Source organism: Apiospora aurea (assembly GCF_038362705.1).
Source record: "Apiospora aurea strain CBS 24483 chromosome Unknown utg000006l_segment0_segment0, whole genome shotgun sequence".
Taxonomy (NCBI): Eukaryota; Fungi; Ascomycota; class Sordariomycetes; order Amphisphaeriales; family Apiosporaceae; genus Apiospora; species Apiospora aurea.
In genome coordinates, this window is record NW_027117393.1 from 5434065 (window position 1) to 5449995 (window position 15931).

Genomic DNA, 15931 nt, shown 5'->3' on the forward strand with positions numbered 1-15931 from the left:
TGAGATTAAGGTTCGCAGTGATCCAGGAAACATGTTCTCGCCATCGCCGTCGCAGGCCTTAACCCATTTGCAGTCTCATGTGCAACAAAGCCGAGGAATCAATTCTTGTGAAAATTGGCATCAAAAAGGCCCCAACATCAATTTCAAGGACCAGTTGTAAGATCTTCGTAATCGAAAGCTTGGTGAATCTCCCAGCCAGCTAACATATTGCCCACCACATTCCCAACCATCATCTTCCCATAACCTCACACCTAGCCAGCCAAGCTGTAGAATCGAACGTTCTGCCGCGGCATGACGGTGAAGCGGTCATTGCGAAGCTCGACGTTGGTGGCGCCCCAGCCGCCCGAGGTGGGCGGCGGGCCGTCCATCTCGAGCCGGTACTCGGCCAGGACCTCGAGCAGGAAGCCCTTCATCATGAGGACGGCAAAGTTCTTGCCGATGCACTTGCGGGCGCCGAAGCCGAAGCGCAGCATGCTCCAGCGGTAGTCGAGCGGAGACAGGTCGCGGAAGCGCTGGGGGCGGAAGGTCTTGCCGGGGTGATGCTGGTGATGCTGATGTTGCTTTTCCCCCTCCTCGGACATGGAGGATTTCCAGACGGGGCTCTCGGTGTTGAGGCGCGCCCAGTCGATGATGAAGCAGGTCCCGGCCTTGATGCGGTATCCGCCGATCCACAGATCCTCGGTCGCGTACTCGGGCAGCGTGAACCAGACGGCCGGGCAGAGGCGCGTCGACTCCATGCAGGTGTACTCGAGCAGAGTGTCGCTGCGCTGTAGGTAGCGCTCATAGACGTCGTCGCTCGAAGCCGCGCTGCCGTTCGCTTCCCGGTGCTGAGCCAGGACCTCCTCCCTCAGCTCGGTCTGGACGTCGGGGTTCATGGCCAGGTTGATGAGCAGGAAGGCCAAGATCGCCGAGGTCACATCCAGATTGGCGAAGAGGATCTCGTCAATGGTCTGCAGCCAGTTGACGATGCCGATGGTGCCCGCTTTCACTTGTTCGTACATGTCTTTGACGGGGCATGCGATGCCTTTCTAGAAAGTCCAGGCCGAGATTAGCATGCGCGTTTTTCTGAGATTACCAGAAGCAACGGAGTGGGCTCCTACCTCGGTGGCGATCCGGACAACGTTTAGATTGTAAACCTCCCACTCGGCCTCGAATGTGTCCATGTTCTTCTTGGCCATCGTGGGCAGCATGTTGTAAAAGCTGGACCGCTCACGCCTCCCGAACCAGGTGGTCAAGAGGACCTTGTCGTGAACAACATTCAGCTGCAGCAGTTCATCAAACATCTGGTGAGAACGCGGTCGACGGGTCAGCCATCATCACATGAGAGGGATGTCAGGTGGGATTTCACCTCATCCGTCAGCACATCCCTGTACACAGAGAGGGCAATGATCTTGAAGGGCAGGATCCGACACGTCTCGAGGGCCTCGACGACGAAATCGGCCCGCCCAGGCACGGCCGGGAGTTGTCCCCGCCAGCGCGAGAGCTCGCACCGCATGGGGCCGAGAAAGGCCTTGGCGCACTGGTGGCTGAAGTGCGGGTCGAAGACGCTGCGGATGCTGCGCCACAGGTCGCCGTTGACGGCGCCGGCGCACTGGCCCATGACGCGGCCAAAGTAGTGGCCCATGCAGGCGTTGGTGGGTTTGCGGTGCTCTTTGTGGCATTTTGGGTCAGCGGGTTGGAGAAAGACCGTCCCTGAAACTACGTACCCTTCGCCTTACGACTGTAGAACTCCTTGACGTGCTCCGGCTGGGTGAGGATGATCTCCGGCCGGTCCTCGTTCCAGACCAAGCAGGGGTCGTTCCCTGCCGTCAAGCTGGCTTGAGTCGACAGTTGGTAACTGGATATCTCTGTTAGCCTGATCCAATGTCGAAAGCGATAAATGACAGGGTTCAACCCACCCCTGGTTGAAGCGTGAAAACCTCGACTCTCCCTTGATCTCGGGAATCGCGGCGCCGTTGTGGTCCACGAGGTATCCCTGACGCCGGAGCCAGAACCTCCTGACCTCTCGGCGGATCGGTGCCTGGAAGAACGGGACATCAGTATTCAGTAGTAGTCTGGGCAGCCGGCTTGGATTGGGGGAAGCAAGGCGTCTCGCAGAACGAACCCATCTGGTCACAATGAGACAGTAGGCGATGACTCCCACGACAGTTGAGAGCCAAGTGAGCTTCGGCTGCCGAGGATCTGTGAGTAGGAACTCGGAGTATCTCGTTGACTGCATCTTGTTTACTTCACTCGAGGTCCCCGTACTCAATGACAAGAGGAGCGAATGGAAACGACGTCTGAGTGTATTCTTGGATGATTAATAAGGGGAGATGACCGAGACGATTGAGCAAAGAACGGTCTAATCTTCCTCGGCGGTATATCAGTACTTATGCACAGCTCGTACTTCACCGTCACTGGATTCCATAGAGGGTTGACGGTGGTATAACACAGGGACCGTATACCCTTTCTGGAGCCTTCGTACGGCCTCAAGTAGGGTCTTTGCTGGTTCACAGCTGTGCAGCTCAACGCAACAAGACGGCTGAAACTGCCACCATCATGGTCGTTCGACGTTCCATTCGATAGCGACGTCCTTTCCCAGGGCGCAATCTAGAAATGCATCTATTGGCCACCTGAAAGCCTTCCTCGCCACCTGTGCATGGTGTGACTAGGGGTCTGACGTGCAGACGGCCTTTGGCTTGCCTTGTCAAAGACCTGGCTAGCCTAGGCACGAGCTTTCGCCCATGGGTAAGGGATGGAATGGATGAACCGAGCCAACGTTACATTCTTATTTGAGACACGTCACTTAAGCAAACCCCGTCACTGGCTGAACCCCGCTGGGTGGCGCTTCGAAATGTGTCGAGGAAATTCTTCTACCTGCATGCTGATGGATCACCCCCTGGATTAACCCAAGCAAACAAGGCGCCAAGAAAGAGCTTGCGCCTTGGCTTACAGGAAGTAGTGGCGAAGGGGGCTCTAGAAGCCAGACGCTCACGGCGAAGGGAAAAGGCGTCCCGTGGCGTTTGCCATGATGCAGTCTACAGCCCAGGGCTGACTCGGCGGGCTTTGAGCTGAAATGCACAATGTGCTTCGACGGCAAGAACATTACCTGTAATATCGGACGGATATTGCCGTTATATCAGACCAACCGCCAAGGTCGTCCATGGCAAGAGGCGCATAGTACTTTACTGCACCTGTGGCTATTCTATCTGTATGTCTCGGATTCGCTATGACTGCCGCTGGCGGTGCTTCCACTGGTATAAACCCATTCGCCAGGTTACGACAGCACATCAACGCCGCACTTTGCCACGGAGTCAAATCTGCAGCTTGGCGCCATGAGAGCTGATGCCCGTACGAGCATGAGAATTGTCAGCTCTGGCCCAACTGGCGGCCCCTGAAATGCATCAACATACCGCGCTGCATTGTGCTCGAGCTCTACTTGGGTGCCAAGTCGGTGTAGCAAGCCTCCCTTGTCAGACACCAATTCCGGGATGGCTGGCCTGATTCCGTCTTCTCAGCCCGTGTAGACCGAAGCCGTCCTCGGTCGGCAGTATGGGCGAGATCTGCGGCAGGTGAGAATGTACGGGTGTTGGTTATGGTGAACGGTCCATCGGGGAAAGCTGTGAGGCTGATGGATGTATCTGAGCCCCTTCTGAAAAGGGAAAATCTAAGCGAATCGGGGTGATTAGGAGATACGGTGATGAGAACTAGGAGACGAAGGATCTGCTATGCCCAGAAGCTTGTTTCTATTGGGTGAAAGAAGTCAATGTTAGATTGAGTCGAGTAACAGAACGACTGGTCGTATTCATATTCGGGCGGAGCCCACGAAAATCCGAGATCAGAGCCTGCCTCCAAAGCAACATCAAGTTGGATTACTTACTGGACTCTGCGCCTCTCAATATACCATTTTGCTTTCATCCAAGCCCAAGATACTGTCACCATGGCCCATCTGCTGTTCCCTGCCGGCGAGGGCATCACAAAGGGGCGCCGCAAGGACGAGTATCACGTACTCTGTGCTGATATTGTCCGAGCTGGGTCTGACGCTATTGATGCCTTGAGCCTCTTCCACCACCTCGTCGTGGGTGCGGATCAAGGTGACGATGCCCCGGGATACATGGCGTTCGATGCCCACGTCGGGGAGACTGGCTGTCACCTCCGGGCCGGCATGTTCCTGGACCTCTTCTCCATCTACCGACGGCACTTTGATAACAACGACGCTGCTTGGAGAGTCTTGAGAGACTGCCTCGAGGAGACCCAAAGACGCCTCCGGCTTGTCATCGATGAAGCCGGGCAGGTGTGTGCCAAGCTCACCCAAGCCAACATGAAGCCCACGGTGCTGGGCCTTAAGCCAAAACAAGACACGCCAGAGAGGATCTTGGAGATTCTCGGGTGGCAAGGGTTGAAGAAAGACTCAATCGACCAGAAGCTGGGGTTCCTTTCTCTTGGCATGAGCACCGCGACAGGGTCGAGTCTGGATATGTCAGATTGCTCCCCTCTATCGTTGGTAGTTTCGGGCGCCTCTTCGGTCGATGGTTTCTTCGGGTCCACAGAGCCGGCGTCGCAGGCTCCTTCCACCACTGATTCCAGTGCTGCTTCTAGTGATGCATCCACCGCTGCTTCCTCGTGTGGAGATGACAGTGATGGTGCGGAGGATGACCTAGGCGGTGCACCAAGCTGGCCCATCCATGACGTGGAAGTCGTCGTACGCTTGGTCGTCTTCTCTTACATCCTGTCCAAATACAAGGCCTTCTCCTACTACAACGGCAGCCCTAACGGCAAACTCGAGCCGCAGTTGGCCGATGAGTTGACGATGAAGTTGGTGCAGCCTCGCTGGGGGAACCATTGCAAGAGACCTGGGCTCCGGCGGATCGAGAACGAGTTCCGCGAGATGCAGATCTGGCTTTCGGACACGAGCTGCGAGTGGCTGCAGTCGCTCGCTCGGGGCTCTTCCATCCGACCCAGCATGCTAAGGCTAGTAGATAAAAGGAGTTCACGTTCCACACTGATTACGAAGATTGACTAATTCGTGCTCGGGTTCAGTCTTGTGCGCGAAGTTACAAGAGTTTCCAAACTCGGACTCAAGTCGGTAGCTTGCTTTCCGGGGTACATCCTGCAGCGCGAGACCCTTACGCGCCAGGGCCAAACGCTGATCTTGGTAGACAGACACTTCTGTCCGCAAGGTGCGCTCGATCTACTTGGGTTGTCTAGTCGCGTAGTACAGGACTCTAACGGTCTCTCACAGGCACGCATTTGAATGTCTTCACCGCCACACTCGCCGCAGATGACGAGACGGACATCCAATGTCATCAAGACTCCATCAATGAAGTCCACGATGCGACAATCCAGACAAAGGGCATCGAAGGGCCCTCGATCTGGCGTATACGGCAGACGTCGCTAGAAGGGCCCATGGGGCTCAGTGATCCCACGACGCCGCACATGGTCGTGATGGGTAACAGCATTGATGGATCATACAAGGCCTACACCGACCTTGTCTACTCCTCGCTACGCGACGAGACCAAACCGCAGCGCACTCGCGAGCACCGCGAAACCGAAGAGGGGCACCATCATGGCGGGGCGGGACACTGCGTGGCGAATGAAGAGCACGTCGAGGTATTCCTGCGCGCTGATCATGACAAGTTGGCTCTGTCCTTCTTTGCGATCCACCCGGCGTACGCCTTTCCTCTTGGCAAGGGCGAAGAGGATGTGGACCGTTTCATTCAAGACAAGGCCAGCGATTGGTCTGCGCTGCATGGGCCGCAGCTGTGGCGCCTGTGGCAGGAATGCCGCGCAGATGCCGATCAGGTTGGCACGGGGGAGGGGTACATGGGGACATTCCGGTGGCAGCACGCCTTCCTGGAGTCCAAGGGGCGACTGGGGGCGTTGTTGCGACGAGCGCAGATGGAGGAAGACCTCATGCCGCTCAAGGCACCAATATAGTGCATGTAGAAGAGCGCCCGACAGTAGGTGTCAATAGCATGTATTCCAGTATTAGGTCAGCATAGCAGGAGAAGGGCTTCTGCTTATGGGGGCTGAAGTGTCGGGTCAAACGAGCCGCAATCAATACAGAGTGATTGACGAAGGTAGTTTGGCCAATCGGAAAGGAACCGCGTTGCGACTCTGTCATATCCACAGTGGGCGAGCTGTCATCGTCCCGTCTTGGCTCAGTTCAGCCCATGCAAGTCTGGGGAAGGACGTGCAGCTTGCGGGATGCTAGCAGGCCCAGTAACCAGTGCAGCTGTAATTGTTTCGTCGAAACAAGATCCAACGAGGTAGAGCGATTGCAACATCTTAGCTAATAGTGGCTGAATGGCTTTCAGAAGCTGGCTTTTCGTGTGCAGAACAATCAATCATGTGGCGAGGTTTCTCATGTCGATACCTTGGTACACTGGCTGACCCCCCTCAACCCAACCAGCCACCAGGGAGCCTCTTTGAGCAGTGTCTCAGCTCGCGTTTCGCGACATTTCGGGCTCGCCCCGTCGCTGTGATTCAAATGCGCACTGATGTTGGTTGGGATACTGATGTGTAACCCGAGGAAAAGCATGGGACTCTGTTGTGCAACCTGAGATTGTGTTGGCTCGCTTTCAGGTTCGCTTCGGTCGCGCTCTCGCGAGTCCCGAGAAACCCAGTCCATTGATTGAACAGTGAGCAGACGGCGATTCCAAACGTCGCGTTCATGACCGCGGTGGATGCTAGCGTAAGATTGCTGTCTGCTAGGTGAACCAACTGGGCGGAACTGCGCTGCATGGAGTAATTATAAGGTTGCATCCCGCGCCATTCTGGAGCTGCCTGCCTCGCAACCGTTACAATCAGCTGCAACCAACAACCACATTCCTTTCGCGTCAACACGCGCCTCGGTCTCTTGATCCTCGAATCAATTGCACCCGCCCACCCCGCTTGAACCTGTTGTCAACCACGAAACTGGAACGGATGCCACATCCGACAACAACATGTCGTCCACAGAGAAGGCATCGCTGAAGCCTGGAACTACGCCAGATGCGGAGCCCAACTCGGTGACCACACCAGCTCCCCCACAGGCACCGGCTGCTCCTCCCGATGGCGGCAGTCGGGCGTGGCTCGCTGTCGCCGGCGGCTGGCTATGTCAATTCTGCTCCTTCGGTTTCATCAACGCGTAGGTCGCAGGACTACCGAATGATCATCTCGCTCTTTTCAACCAGCTAACCCGTCTCCACCCAGGCTCGGCTCATTCCAGGAGATCTACCAGTCCGACATCCTCCAAGGCGAATCCGCCTCCAACATATCATGGATCTTGACCACCCAGCTCTTCCTCATGTTCTTTCTGTCCCAGCCCGTCGGGCTCGGCGTCGACATGTTCGGGGCGCGGCCGATGCTGGCGCTGAGTTTCGTGCTCTCCGTCGCCGGGCTCATTGGCCTCAGCTTCGCGACTCAGTACTGGCAGATCTTCCTCGCCCAGTCCTTGTGCTTCGGCCTCGGGTCTGCCGCCGCCTTCATCCCGGGTCTGGTCGTGGCCGGACAGTACTTCAAGAAGAAGCGGGCGCTGGCTCTCGGCATCGTCGCCAGCGGAAGCTCCTGCGGTAAGGTTCAGAAACACCATGTTTCAGGGAATAGCAACAAGCAACTAACACCTTTGCGCTTGCTGTAGGTGGCGTCGTCTTTCCGGTGATGCTGGCCCGGCTGTTTGACGGCATCGGGTTCCGCCCCACGATTCGCTGGTGCGCCCTGATGATCGGCGTCCTGCTGGCCACAGCCAACCTCCTGGTCCGCCCCGCCATGGCTCCCAAGGGGTGGGCAGGTCGTCGCAACCTCATCAGCTTCGCCACCTTCAAGAAGCCCGCCTACCTCTTCTACGTATCCGGCGCCTTCCTCGTCTTCTGGGGCCTTTTCGGCCCGTTCGACTACCTGCCGGCCTTCGCGTTGGGTAACGAGTCGACAACGGGCGTGGCGCTGTACACAGTCTCCATCATCAAGTAAGTTTTGTTGGCGTGATCATCCTGGCTTGGTTCATTTCGGTGACTAATGCACGTTGGGAACGCTGTAGCGCCGCTTCGATTCCGGGCCGCATCCTGCCCAACATGTACGCCGACCGGCTGGGTTCGTCCCTGAAAGCCATTTCGCTGTGCTCCTTCCTCGCCGGCGCGTCGGTGCTGGTGATCTGGCTCCCCATCAGCTACCGCAACTCGCTCGGCGGCCTCATCGTCTTCGCCATCGTCTTCGGGTTCACGTCGGGCGCCTTCGTGTCGCTCATGACGCCGGCCATCATCGAGGTCGCGGGCGGCCACAGCTCGGACCTGGGCGTCATGCTGGGCACCTTCTTCGTCGTCGTCGCCGTCGCCAGCTTGACCGGCCTTCCCATCCAGACGGCGACCGTGACGGAGCGCGGCGATGGCGGCGGCTATGACATGCTCGGCCTCATTGTGTTCTGTGGGGTCTCGATGCTCTCGGGGTCTGCTCTACTGGGGTGGACGGCGAGGCTTGCGGGTAAGCGGAAAGCTGCCGCCGCATCGTGAATGTGCTGTAGTTGGTGGAGAAACGTTGGATTTACTGCCTGACCTCGGATAAATAACGGCCTCAATAGAACTGAGCAACAAGTACACACTCGTGATCAATTGAGTGATTTCCCGTCGAAAAACCCCTTCCCCTGCATGTTGGGGCTGGTGGATCCTCCCTGGATGTCGAAATAAGGTTGCGGGTACCCTTCAGTGGGTGTGGTGGCCAGGCTTACTTGGTGCGTGCAGGCGGAGTGCTGAGCATGTCGTTATTTAATGGCAATGCCCACCTTTGGGGACCATGATTCTCCTTCATGCGATTCGATGTCCGCCGGAATAGCTTCGTCTCCGAAGATGCCACGGAGCTTTCGAGCACTACTAATGGTGAGGCCATTGCTACATTACAACTGAATGAAGAGCACCAATGAACCAGTCCGCTCTTGGATGATTCTACGAGCTGGGTTGCAGGTTGCAGTTCCCATCCACTAACAGGCCGGGATAGGGGCTTGCTGTTTAGTGGGGTCTGCATCCTGTGCGGGACTTTAGGCGCACTGCACTGCCTGCTTACAGGCATCTCCATCAGATCTTTGCGCTACCTTCTGCACTTGCTGCGTACTACGTAGACAGCCTGATTAATCGATCGACAAATCAGTTGGATCCGAGACCATTGGCCACCACTTCCAGCATTCTATATTGCTAGTTGCAGGGCAAATGCAACATACGTGTTCTGGCAGCGAAGGAGTGAGAACAGCCGTTGCAGTTGATGATTGACCGGAAGCCTGGAAAACTCCCTACAGCCCGCTTCCAGGTCAGCGCTGTGACCCCCACTTCGAGTACCTACCTCTAAGCTGTCATGCCCTGAGTAACGGCATGCCCCGCACGATTAGGTCAAGGTCGTAGGTTACTCAGTAACAAAACCAACTCGGCGAAACTCTACATTACGATCAGATCGCCGACTCCAGCTTCGGCGACATTCCAATCCGTGACAGATGTTCGCACTCCTACAGCGCCCCTTGGGGGTCACACACGACATGAACACCCCTGCAACGACAGTTCACAGCCCTAGGCATTGCGACGCTGCCCCGTTATCCGCAGGTGTTCCATTGCCTCCGCCATTTGCTCCTCCGTCGGCCGCTGTACGATCATCAAGTACAGCACATCCTGCGAAAGAGTTAGTGTCGCCCCCGATCTAGGGCTGGATCGGTGTTACTCACATCCTGCAAGAGCTTCCTGGCACCTCGTATCAAGTGAACGGGGCCAATGCCACTCCCAACAACGCCACCAACTCCTCGTGAATCGCCCAGCCTACCCCTGCCCGGAGCAGACCCATCATCGCCGCGGGCCGAGCGGCCCCGGAGGCCACCAAGCAGTCCGCCCCTCGAGTCTGCATGCCTACCCCTCCCCCAAGCCGCCCTCGCGTCCACCCAGGAGTCCACCGCCGCGCCGTCTCCTAGCCAATGGACGTTGGAGAAATCTGCGAATGGTCAGTCCCGGGAATTGGAAAGGAAGCCTGCCGGCGGCGTCACTCACCCTCCTGTCAACAACGCAACAGGATCTCCACTGCTGGCAGGATGATTGGGATCCGCATATCGAGACGAGAACTGCTCCTGCCCCGCCGCGTTGGCCACGGAGCTGTCGGGGTTCTCGCCAGCCCACGTCGCCCTCGCCCGCTTGTCCATGTACTGCCCCACGAAGTGTCCCCCACGCTTCATGGCCGACTGCTTCTTGGCCTCGCCGGCGTCACCGCCCGAGTCTACCAGCTCATCCAGAACAGGGAACACAAGGGGTGCCGTCTCCGGCCACTCAAACGAAGAGGCCCCGCTCGAGCTCTCGAACCGATTGCGGCGCTGGCCCTGCTTCGAGGCCTGCGCAACCGAAGACTCCATGTCGAATTCCGCCATGGTCAACATCTCGCCTTGGCGGCTCGGCTTCCACGTCATGATCAGAGCGACCAATCCTCGGGGGCGAAAAAGGACTCATTGACCTGGTCCAGAAATTTGTTGGTTCTGGACCGGCTGTGCAGTTCGCTGCTCGCGTCCGCCACCCTCTTGACGGCCATGGAGATGATCATGGTGAACGGTTCGGGTACAGCGTATCCCGCGAAAGAAGCCAAGTTGATGGCTTGGATCCACGGACTGGGCTCGACCGATTTGTTGAGATTGTCGAGGAAGTGGAGGAAGGTGGCCTGGTCGACGCCGACGTCGGCAAGCAGGGGTGAGTAAGCATGTACGAAGCCCCGGGTACGGGATCCGGGACGCCGCTGGGTGATGACGACGGGCAGAGCAAGTTGGCCGTGGTGCTCCTCGCCGTCCTGTTGCTCGTATCGGGGCGGAGGATGGTCGCGTATGAAGGAGTCGGCGAGGGCCGAGAGTTGCTCTGTCGAAGTGCTGGGTACTGCCGGATCATGGCCCGCCAATTGGTCTTGCGCCTCGTCTAGTTCCCACACGACCTCATCTATTTGACGAGACAAGTGCGCCTCGTTTTCCGATCCGAGCTCCCCGTCTGCGTCCGCGGCGGCTTCGGCGTCGTTACCAGCAGCTGTTTTGGAAGCCTTCTTCTGCTTGTGATGTTGATAGCTCTCGGTGGCAAGACCGATGCCTGTCGCTAGGCCACGCACGAGCATTCCCACCGGCCCGGCGCGCTGCTGGCGGCCACCATCCGCGTTGCGCTGCCCACGAAGCATGATTTTGACGGGGAAGAATTGAGAAAAAGGATGAAGTGGAATAATTTGGTAATGGACAAGAAGACGAGAAGTCCCGGCTAGATATAGATTATCCTGATAGACCCCAGCTTGAGCCTGGCGATGACATTGGTGGAGTCGTGGTGGCTGTGTACCTAGTAGAAGCACTAGCGCTTACTGGCGCGTTGCTGGCTGGGGCTGTTCACGACACGACACCGACGATGGTACGAGACCGAAACCGAACCCGGGACTTTGCCTCAAGGCACAATTGCAATCAACGCTCATTAAACCAGGTGCGTTTGATCAACGTGGCGGGTTCATTGTTGATACCGGTGGGTTGGCAACGGCGTTGCTCCCTGCCGACAATATGCTCCTTGTGCTCTGGCACATGTCACCTCCCTCGGTGATGCTATCTTGGTGTTGTTACCGATTGATAATGGCTCTACCACTGTTGGAGTCGTGCTGCTTCTTGCCGGTATTCCTTCGCCTCAGACTGTGGGCCATCTGAGGGCATCGCGCTCTCTTTGGGCTACGAGATGTCTTTCGAGGCCGTGACCCATGTTGAGCATTTCTCCTGGTATGGCAGCTGTGGTATTTTCCTCTACCTGTTGATGCTGGTCGCGCTTGTCTTTTCAAACACCATGTGACGCGGTACCATCCCTACAGGACGATGAGTGTACGTCCCAGGAACCCTGGAGGGAGTAGAGAAAGAGAAGGGGCAGTGGATGTGTATTTGTATCATGATGGATCTGACTGTACTGCCCATCGTAAGATAAGAGGGATCGGCGAGCAACACACAGGTGAATGAACGCCAGTACCAACGGGACAAACCGCGGAATCATCACATTAGACGATGTGGGACATTATACAGATTATGCTAACATTTGTTTCCTTCTCTCAGCAACAGCCTTGCTAGTCATAGACAACGCCGTAAAATCTCCGGAGGCTGTCTTGAACGTCACCAAGTGGACATTTGGTCGCTTGAGGCGATGAGCCACAGTCCAGACTTGCTGGTACACGCCATAAGTGCTGGGTTGGTCCTTCAGAATGTGCCTGCGCCTCTCCTGGCTATAAGAGTACTTGGGCGGCCGTTGCTGCAAAGCGCCTTTCCCCGTCAAAAGCGCGTTCCACTTCGTATCGAACCGGTCTACCCCAGTACCCAGGTTCCTGTACACGGTGAAGCGCACGTGCAACTCGTGACCCCGAACTTCGAGGCTTTGCTCCAAGTCGCAGTGGCAAGTCGTGCAAATATGCATCTCCGCCAGACTTCCATCCTCGCTTTCCCATCTGACCCCTCGGTCATGGCGATAACGAGGCGGCTTGTAGGTGATGCGCCCCGATGCCTTGAGCCCGCCGCCCCCGTCGTTTACCTTGAGCCTCACCAGAGACACGGTGAAATGAGGGCACATGGTCACTTTGAAATCCCCAGAGTTGGCTGCTCGGACATCTACACGGTAGGCAACTTCTTGCTTCTGCAGAAATCTTTGGCGCCAAAAGTATATCTCACTCGACCACGAGTAGTTATGTCCAGTCTGAGCGTTGCTGAATCCCCCTTGACAAATGCACTGCGTGATGGCTACTGCATGGCCCTTTGTTGTTCTGCCGTCTCTCTCGAGACATCGGCGTGCCGCTTCCAGATGATAGAAGGCGAGGTGGTAAGGAATAGATGGGTGCATAGGCGTCAGTGTACCAAATGATCTGGTATTGAATGGCAAATCAGATATGCACGGCCATGTCGGCCCCACCGACCACCTCGAGCTCGAAGCGATGTCTCTCAGCTGCCCCGGATAGTAAGGGACATTGGGGAATAAACTCGGGGCTGCTGAATATTGCTGTGGTGGTTGGAAGCCAACCTTAGTCCGGACGCCATCTGGTGCCTGGGCCTCTGACTTTGTGTTGTTGCGACGTATGGTATTGCGAAGTTTCGACGACAGCCCCGAGAAAAGGTCCACCACCTTCTGGCGGAGTCTGGGTGACTCATTATCCGAATCCACGATGGACCGTCGGCCTCCATCTTCCAGCAACCTCATAGGCGGACTCGGTGGAAGCAGCGGGTTGTAGAAGAGCTCCGAGTGCCCCAGTCTGTGATTACGGCAGCCCCTGGTCGACTGGCAAACACATGGTAGATGACCGGACCAATCCCGAGCCGAGAATAAGAGCTGCTGTTGTGACTGGCTGTGAGGAGCAGGCAACGGCATGGCCATAGTGCAGCGTAACAGTAGCTGATTCTCCCAAACATATTCTAGTTCGACACACGAAGGCCGTGAAGCCCAGGTTCACAGTGGGAAAAGCAGAGGTCTCCAACAAGTCATCAAATTGCTCATGTTGCGGAGAAGCCCTTAGGCTCATACTAGATACACTTAACCACGGGGAAAGCAAACTCTCTGATATCTAACTCACTGGTAGCTTCGAAGGCTATTTCGTTGCCGGTATCATACGCCAGAGGCCCATCCGCCACAGCTGCTAATATAACATGCGAGCAGTACGCATCTATATCGCATTTAGCGTTATTTTTAGTGGTTTAGTGATGGACTTGGTCAAAATTCCATGGTTGTTTTTATACCCCATTTCCTATCTTTTAACGGCTGCGACGCCGCCACATTTACTTTTAATACATTTAAACTCTGCCTAGACACTTATAATACCGGTCCCTTTAATTTTATTTATTTTTATAATTCTTAACCGTTTTAACGCATACGAATTCTTTTTTTAAAGCCCGTTAAAATCTCGTCGTACGTATTTAATGGGGGATTAGCGTGGCCGTATTTATGTCGCATTTAGCGTTGTTTTTAATAGTTTAGTAATAGACTTAGTTAAAATTCCATAGTCGTTTTTACACCTCATTTCCTATTTTTTAACGGCTGCGACGCCGCTATATTTATTTTTAGTATATTTAAACTCTGTTTAAACATTTATAATACCGGTCCCTTTAATTCTATTTATTTTTATAATTCTTAACCGTTTCGACGCATACGAATTCTTTTCTTAAAACTCGTTAAAATCTCGTCGTGCGTATTTAATAAGGGATTAGCGTAGCCGTTAGCGGGCACGGGCTTACCTCCGTTAAATAGCTATATAAAGGTTTATTTTACCGTATAAAACTTTTTATACCCCACCTCTTTTTATAAAAGCTTTAAATATTACACCTTCTTTTATAAAAGCTTTAAATATCACACTTTTATACACGTATAAATAAACCTTATTTTTCGTTAAACCCTCGTAACCCTTTTAACCCTATTAACCTTATTAACTTTATTAATTAACCCTGCCGAATAAACCACGTTTCGTATTTCTAATCGTAAATAGCTATAAAAAATATTTTAACTAATTAAATAAGTATAACTCTAATAAATATAACTACGTTATAATTATTAATAGTTAATCGAGGGGGAGGTTCTTTATTCGCTATTATAATATAAACTTAACGCTACGAATCTATATCGTATTTAGCGTTGTTTTTAATGGTTTAATGATAAACTTAGTTAAAATTCTATAGTCGTTTTTACACCCTATTTCCCATTTTTCAACGGCTGCGACACCGCTATATTTACTTCTAATATATTTAAACTCTGCCTAAACACTTATAACACCGGTCCTTTTAATTCTATTTATTTTTATAATTCTTAATCGTTTCGACGCATACGAATTTTTTTTAAAGCCCGTTAAAATCTCGTCGTGCGTATTTAATAGGGGACTAGCGTGGCCGCTAACGAACACGGGCTTACTTATATTAAATAGCTATATAAAGGCTTATTTTACCGTATAAAACCTTTTATACCCCACCTCTTTTCATAAAAGCTTTAAATATTACACCTTCTTTTATAAAAGCTTTAAATATCACACTTTTATATACGTATAAATAAACCTTATTTTTCGTTAAACCCTCGTAACCCTTTTAACCCTATTAACCTTATTAACTTTACTAATTAACCTTACCGAATAAACCACGTTTCGTATTTCTAATCGTAAATAGCTATAAAAAAACACTTTAACCGACTAAATAAATATAACTTTAATAAATATAACTACGTTATAGCCACTAATAATTAATCGAAAAAAAGGTTCTTTATTCGCTATTATAACGTAGGCTTAGCGCCACGATATATACCTTATTTTAACCGTATTTAAATCCTTTATAAAAATAGTAATTATTAAAACATATTAAATAAAATAATATATTACGTATTTTAAAACGAGGTAACCGTAAATTCGTCCGGCTCTTTTCGTAGCTAATATATCGCTTCCGCCGGGCGATATTAAAAATAAAACTTAAAAATATATTATAATATAGCCGTTATAAAAAACTATTTACGGGGAATAAATCCGTATTTTAAGCCTTCGCGCCTTCGCGCCTATTTAAATTTTTTCTTTTACTCCGTAGTATTTTTTTTTACGCGCTTAATAAAGCTACGTTATTAAAGCCCGGCGGTATATAATTATTATTTAAAATCTATTTAAACTTTTCGTTTCGCGCCTTATTTCGAATTACTTATTAAAACCGCGGTATTTATAATATATTATATAATAACTTTTCGAAATTAATTTAATTATAGCCGTATTTTTTAATAATATAATATAGTTATAATTCGTTTTTAAACGGCTACTTTTAACGGATTTATAACTTTTTTTAAGCCGTTAATCGCTGCGCGTTATCCCGCCGTTAAATCTCGGCCGCGTTATTAATATACCGAGTTTTAACCGCGTTAAAAAACTGCGGCACGAATAATCCGTTTAAAAACGCCGGCGTTTATTTCGATAATAATAACCCGTTTACGTTTCGGCTTCGAAAACCCGTATAATTAAAGCC

At 52.9% G+C, this 15931-nt stretch overlaps 6 protein-coding genes across 6 annotated transcripts; 2 read left to right on the top strand and 4 right to left on the bottom strand.

Annotated features, from left to right (window-relative positions):
- Positions 1-251: 251 nt before the first annotated feature.
- PG986_010299 (cytochrome P450) lies at positions 252-2218 on the bottom strand (the record flags this gene model as incomplete). Its single annotated transcript, XM_066846521.1, has 5 exons — positions 252-1024; positions 1076-1262; positions 1349-1650; positions 1707-1837; positions 1899-2218. The coding sequence occupies 5 exons, from the start codon at positions 2216-2218 to the stop codon at positions 252-254; spliced, it is 1713 nt and encodes a 570-aa protein (XP_066698919.1).
- A 1701-nt stretch (positions 2219-3919) lies between these two features.
- Positions 3920-5916, top strand: PG986_010300 (uncharacterized protein; the record flags this gene model as incomplete). The annotated part of the gene is made up of 2 exons (XM_066846522.1): positions 3920-4967; positions 5222-5916. 2 exons carry the CDS (start codon positions 3920-3922, stop codon positions 5914-5916), a joined length of 1743 nt encoding a protein of 580 aa, XP_066698920.1.
- A 1010-nt stretch (positions 5917-6926) lies between these two features.
- PG986_010301 (uncharacterized protein) lies at positions 6927-8465 on the top strand (the record flags this gene model as incomplete). Its single annotated transcript, XM_066846523.1, has 4 exons — positions 6927-7108; positions 7174-7532; positions 7601-7925; positions 7997-8465. 4 exons carry the CDS (start codon positions 6927-6929, stop codon positions 8463-8465), a joined length of 1335 nt encoding a protein of 444 aa, XP_066698921.1.
- A 1505-nt stretch (positions 8466-9970) lies between these two features.
- On the bottom strand, positions 9971-10354 carry PG986_010302 (uncharacterized protein; the record flags this gene model as incomplete). The annotated part of the gene is made up of 1 exon (XM_066846524.1): positions 9971-10354. The coding sequence occupies one exon, from the start codon at positions 10352-10354 to the stop codon at positions 9971-9973; it is 384 nt and encodes a 127-aa protein (XP_066698922.1).
- Positions 10355-10386: 32 nt separating this feature from the next.
- On the bottom strand, positions 10387-11127 carry PG986_010303 (uncharacterized protein; the record flags this gene model as incomplete). Its single annotated transcript, XM_066846525.1, has 1 exon — positions 10387-11127. The coding sequence occupies one exon, from the start codon at positions 11125-11127 to the stop codon at positions 10387-10389; it is 741 nt and encodes a 246-aa protein (XP_066698923.1).
- Positions 11128-11996: 869 nt separating this feature from the next.
- On the bottom strand, positions 11997-13328 carry PG986_010304 (uncharacterized protein; the record flags this gene model as incomplete). Its single annotated transcript, XM_066846526.1, has 1 exon — positions 11997-13328. The coding sequence occupies one exon, from the start codon at positions 13326-13328 to the stop codon at positions 11997-11999; it is 1332 nt and encodes a 443-aa protein (XP_066698924.1).
- Positions 13329-15931: the final 2603 nt, after the last annotated feature.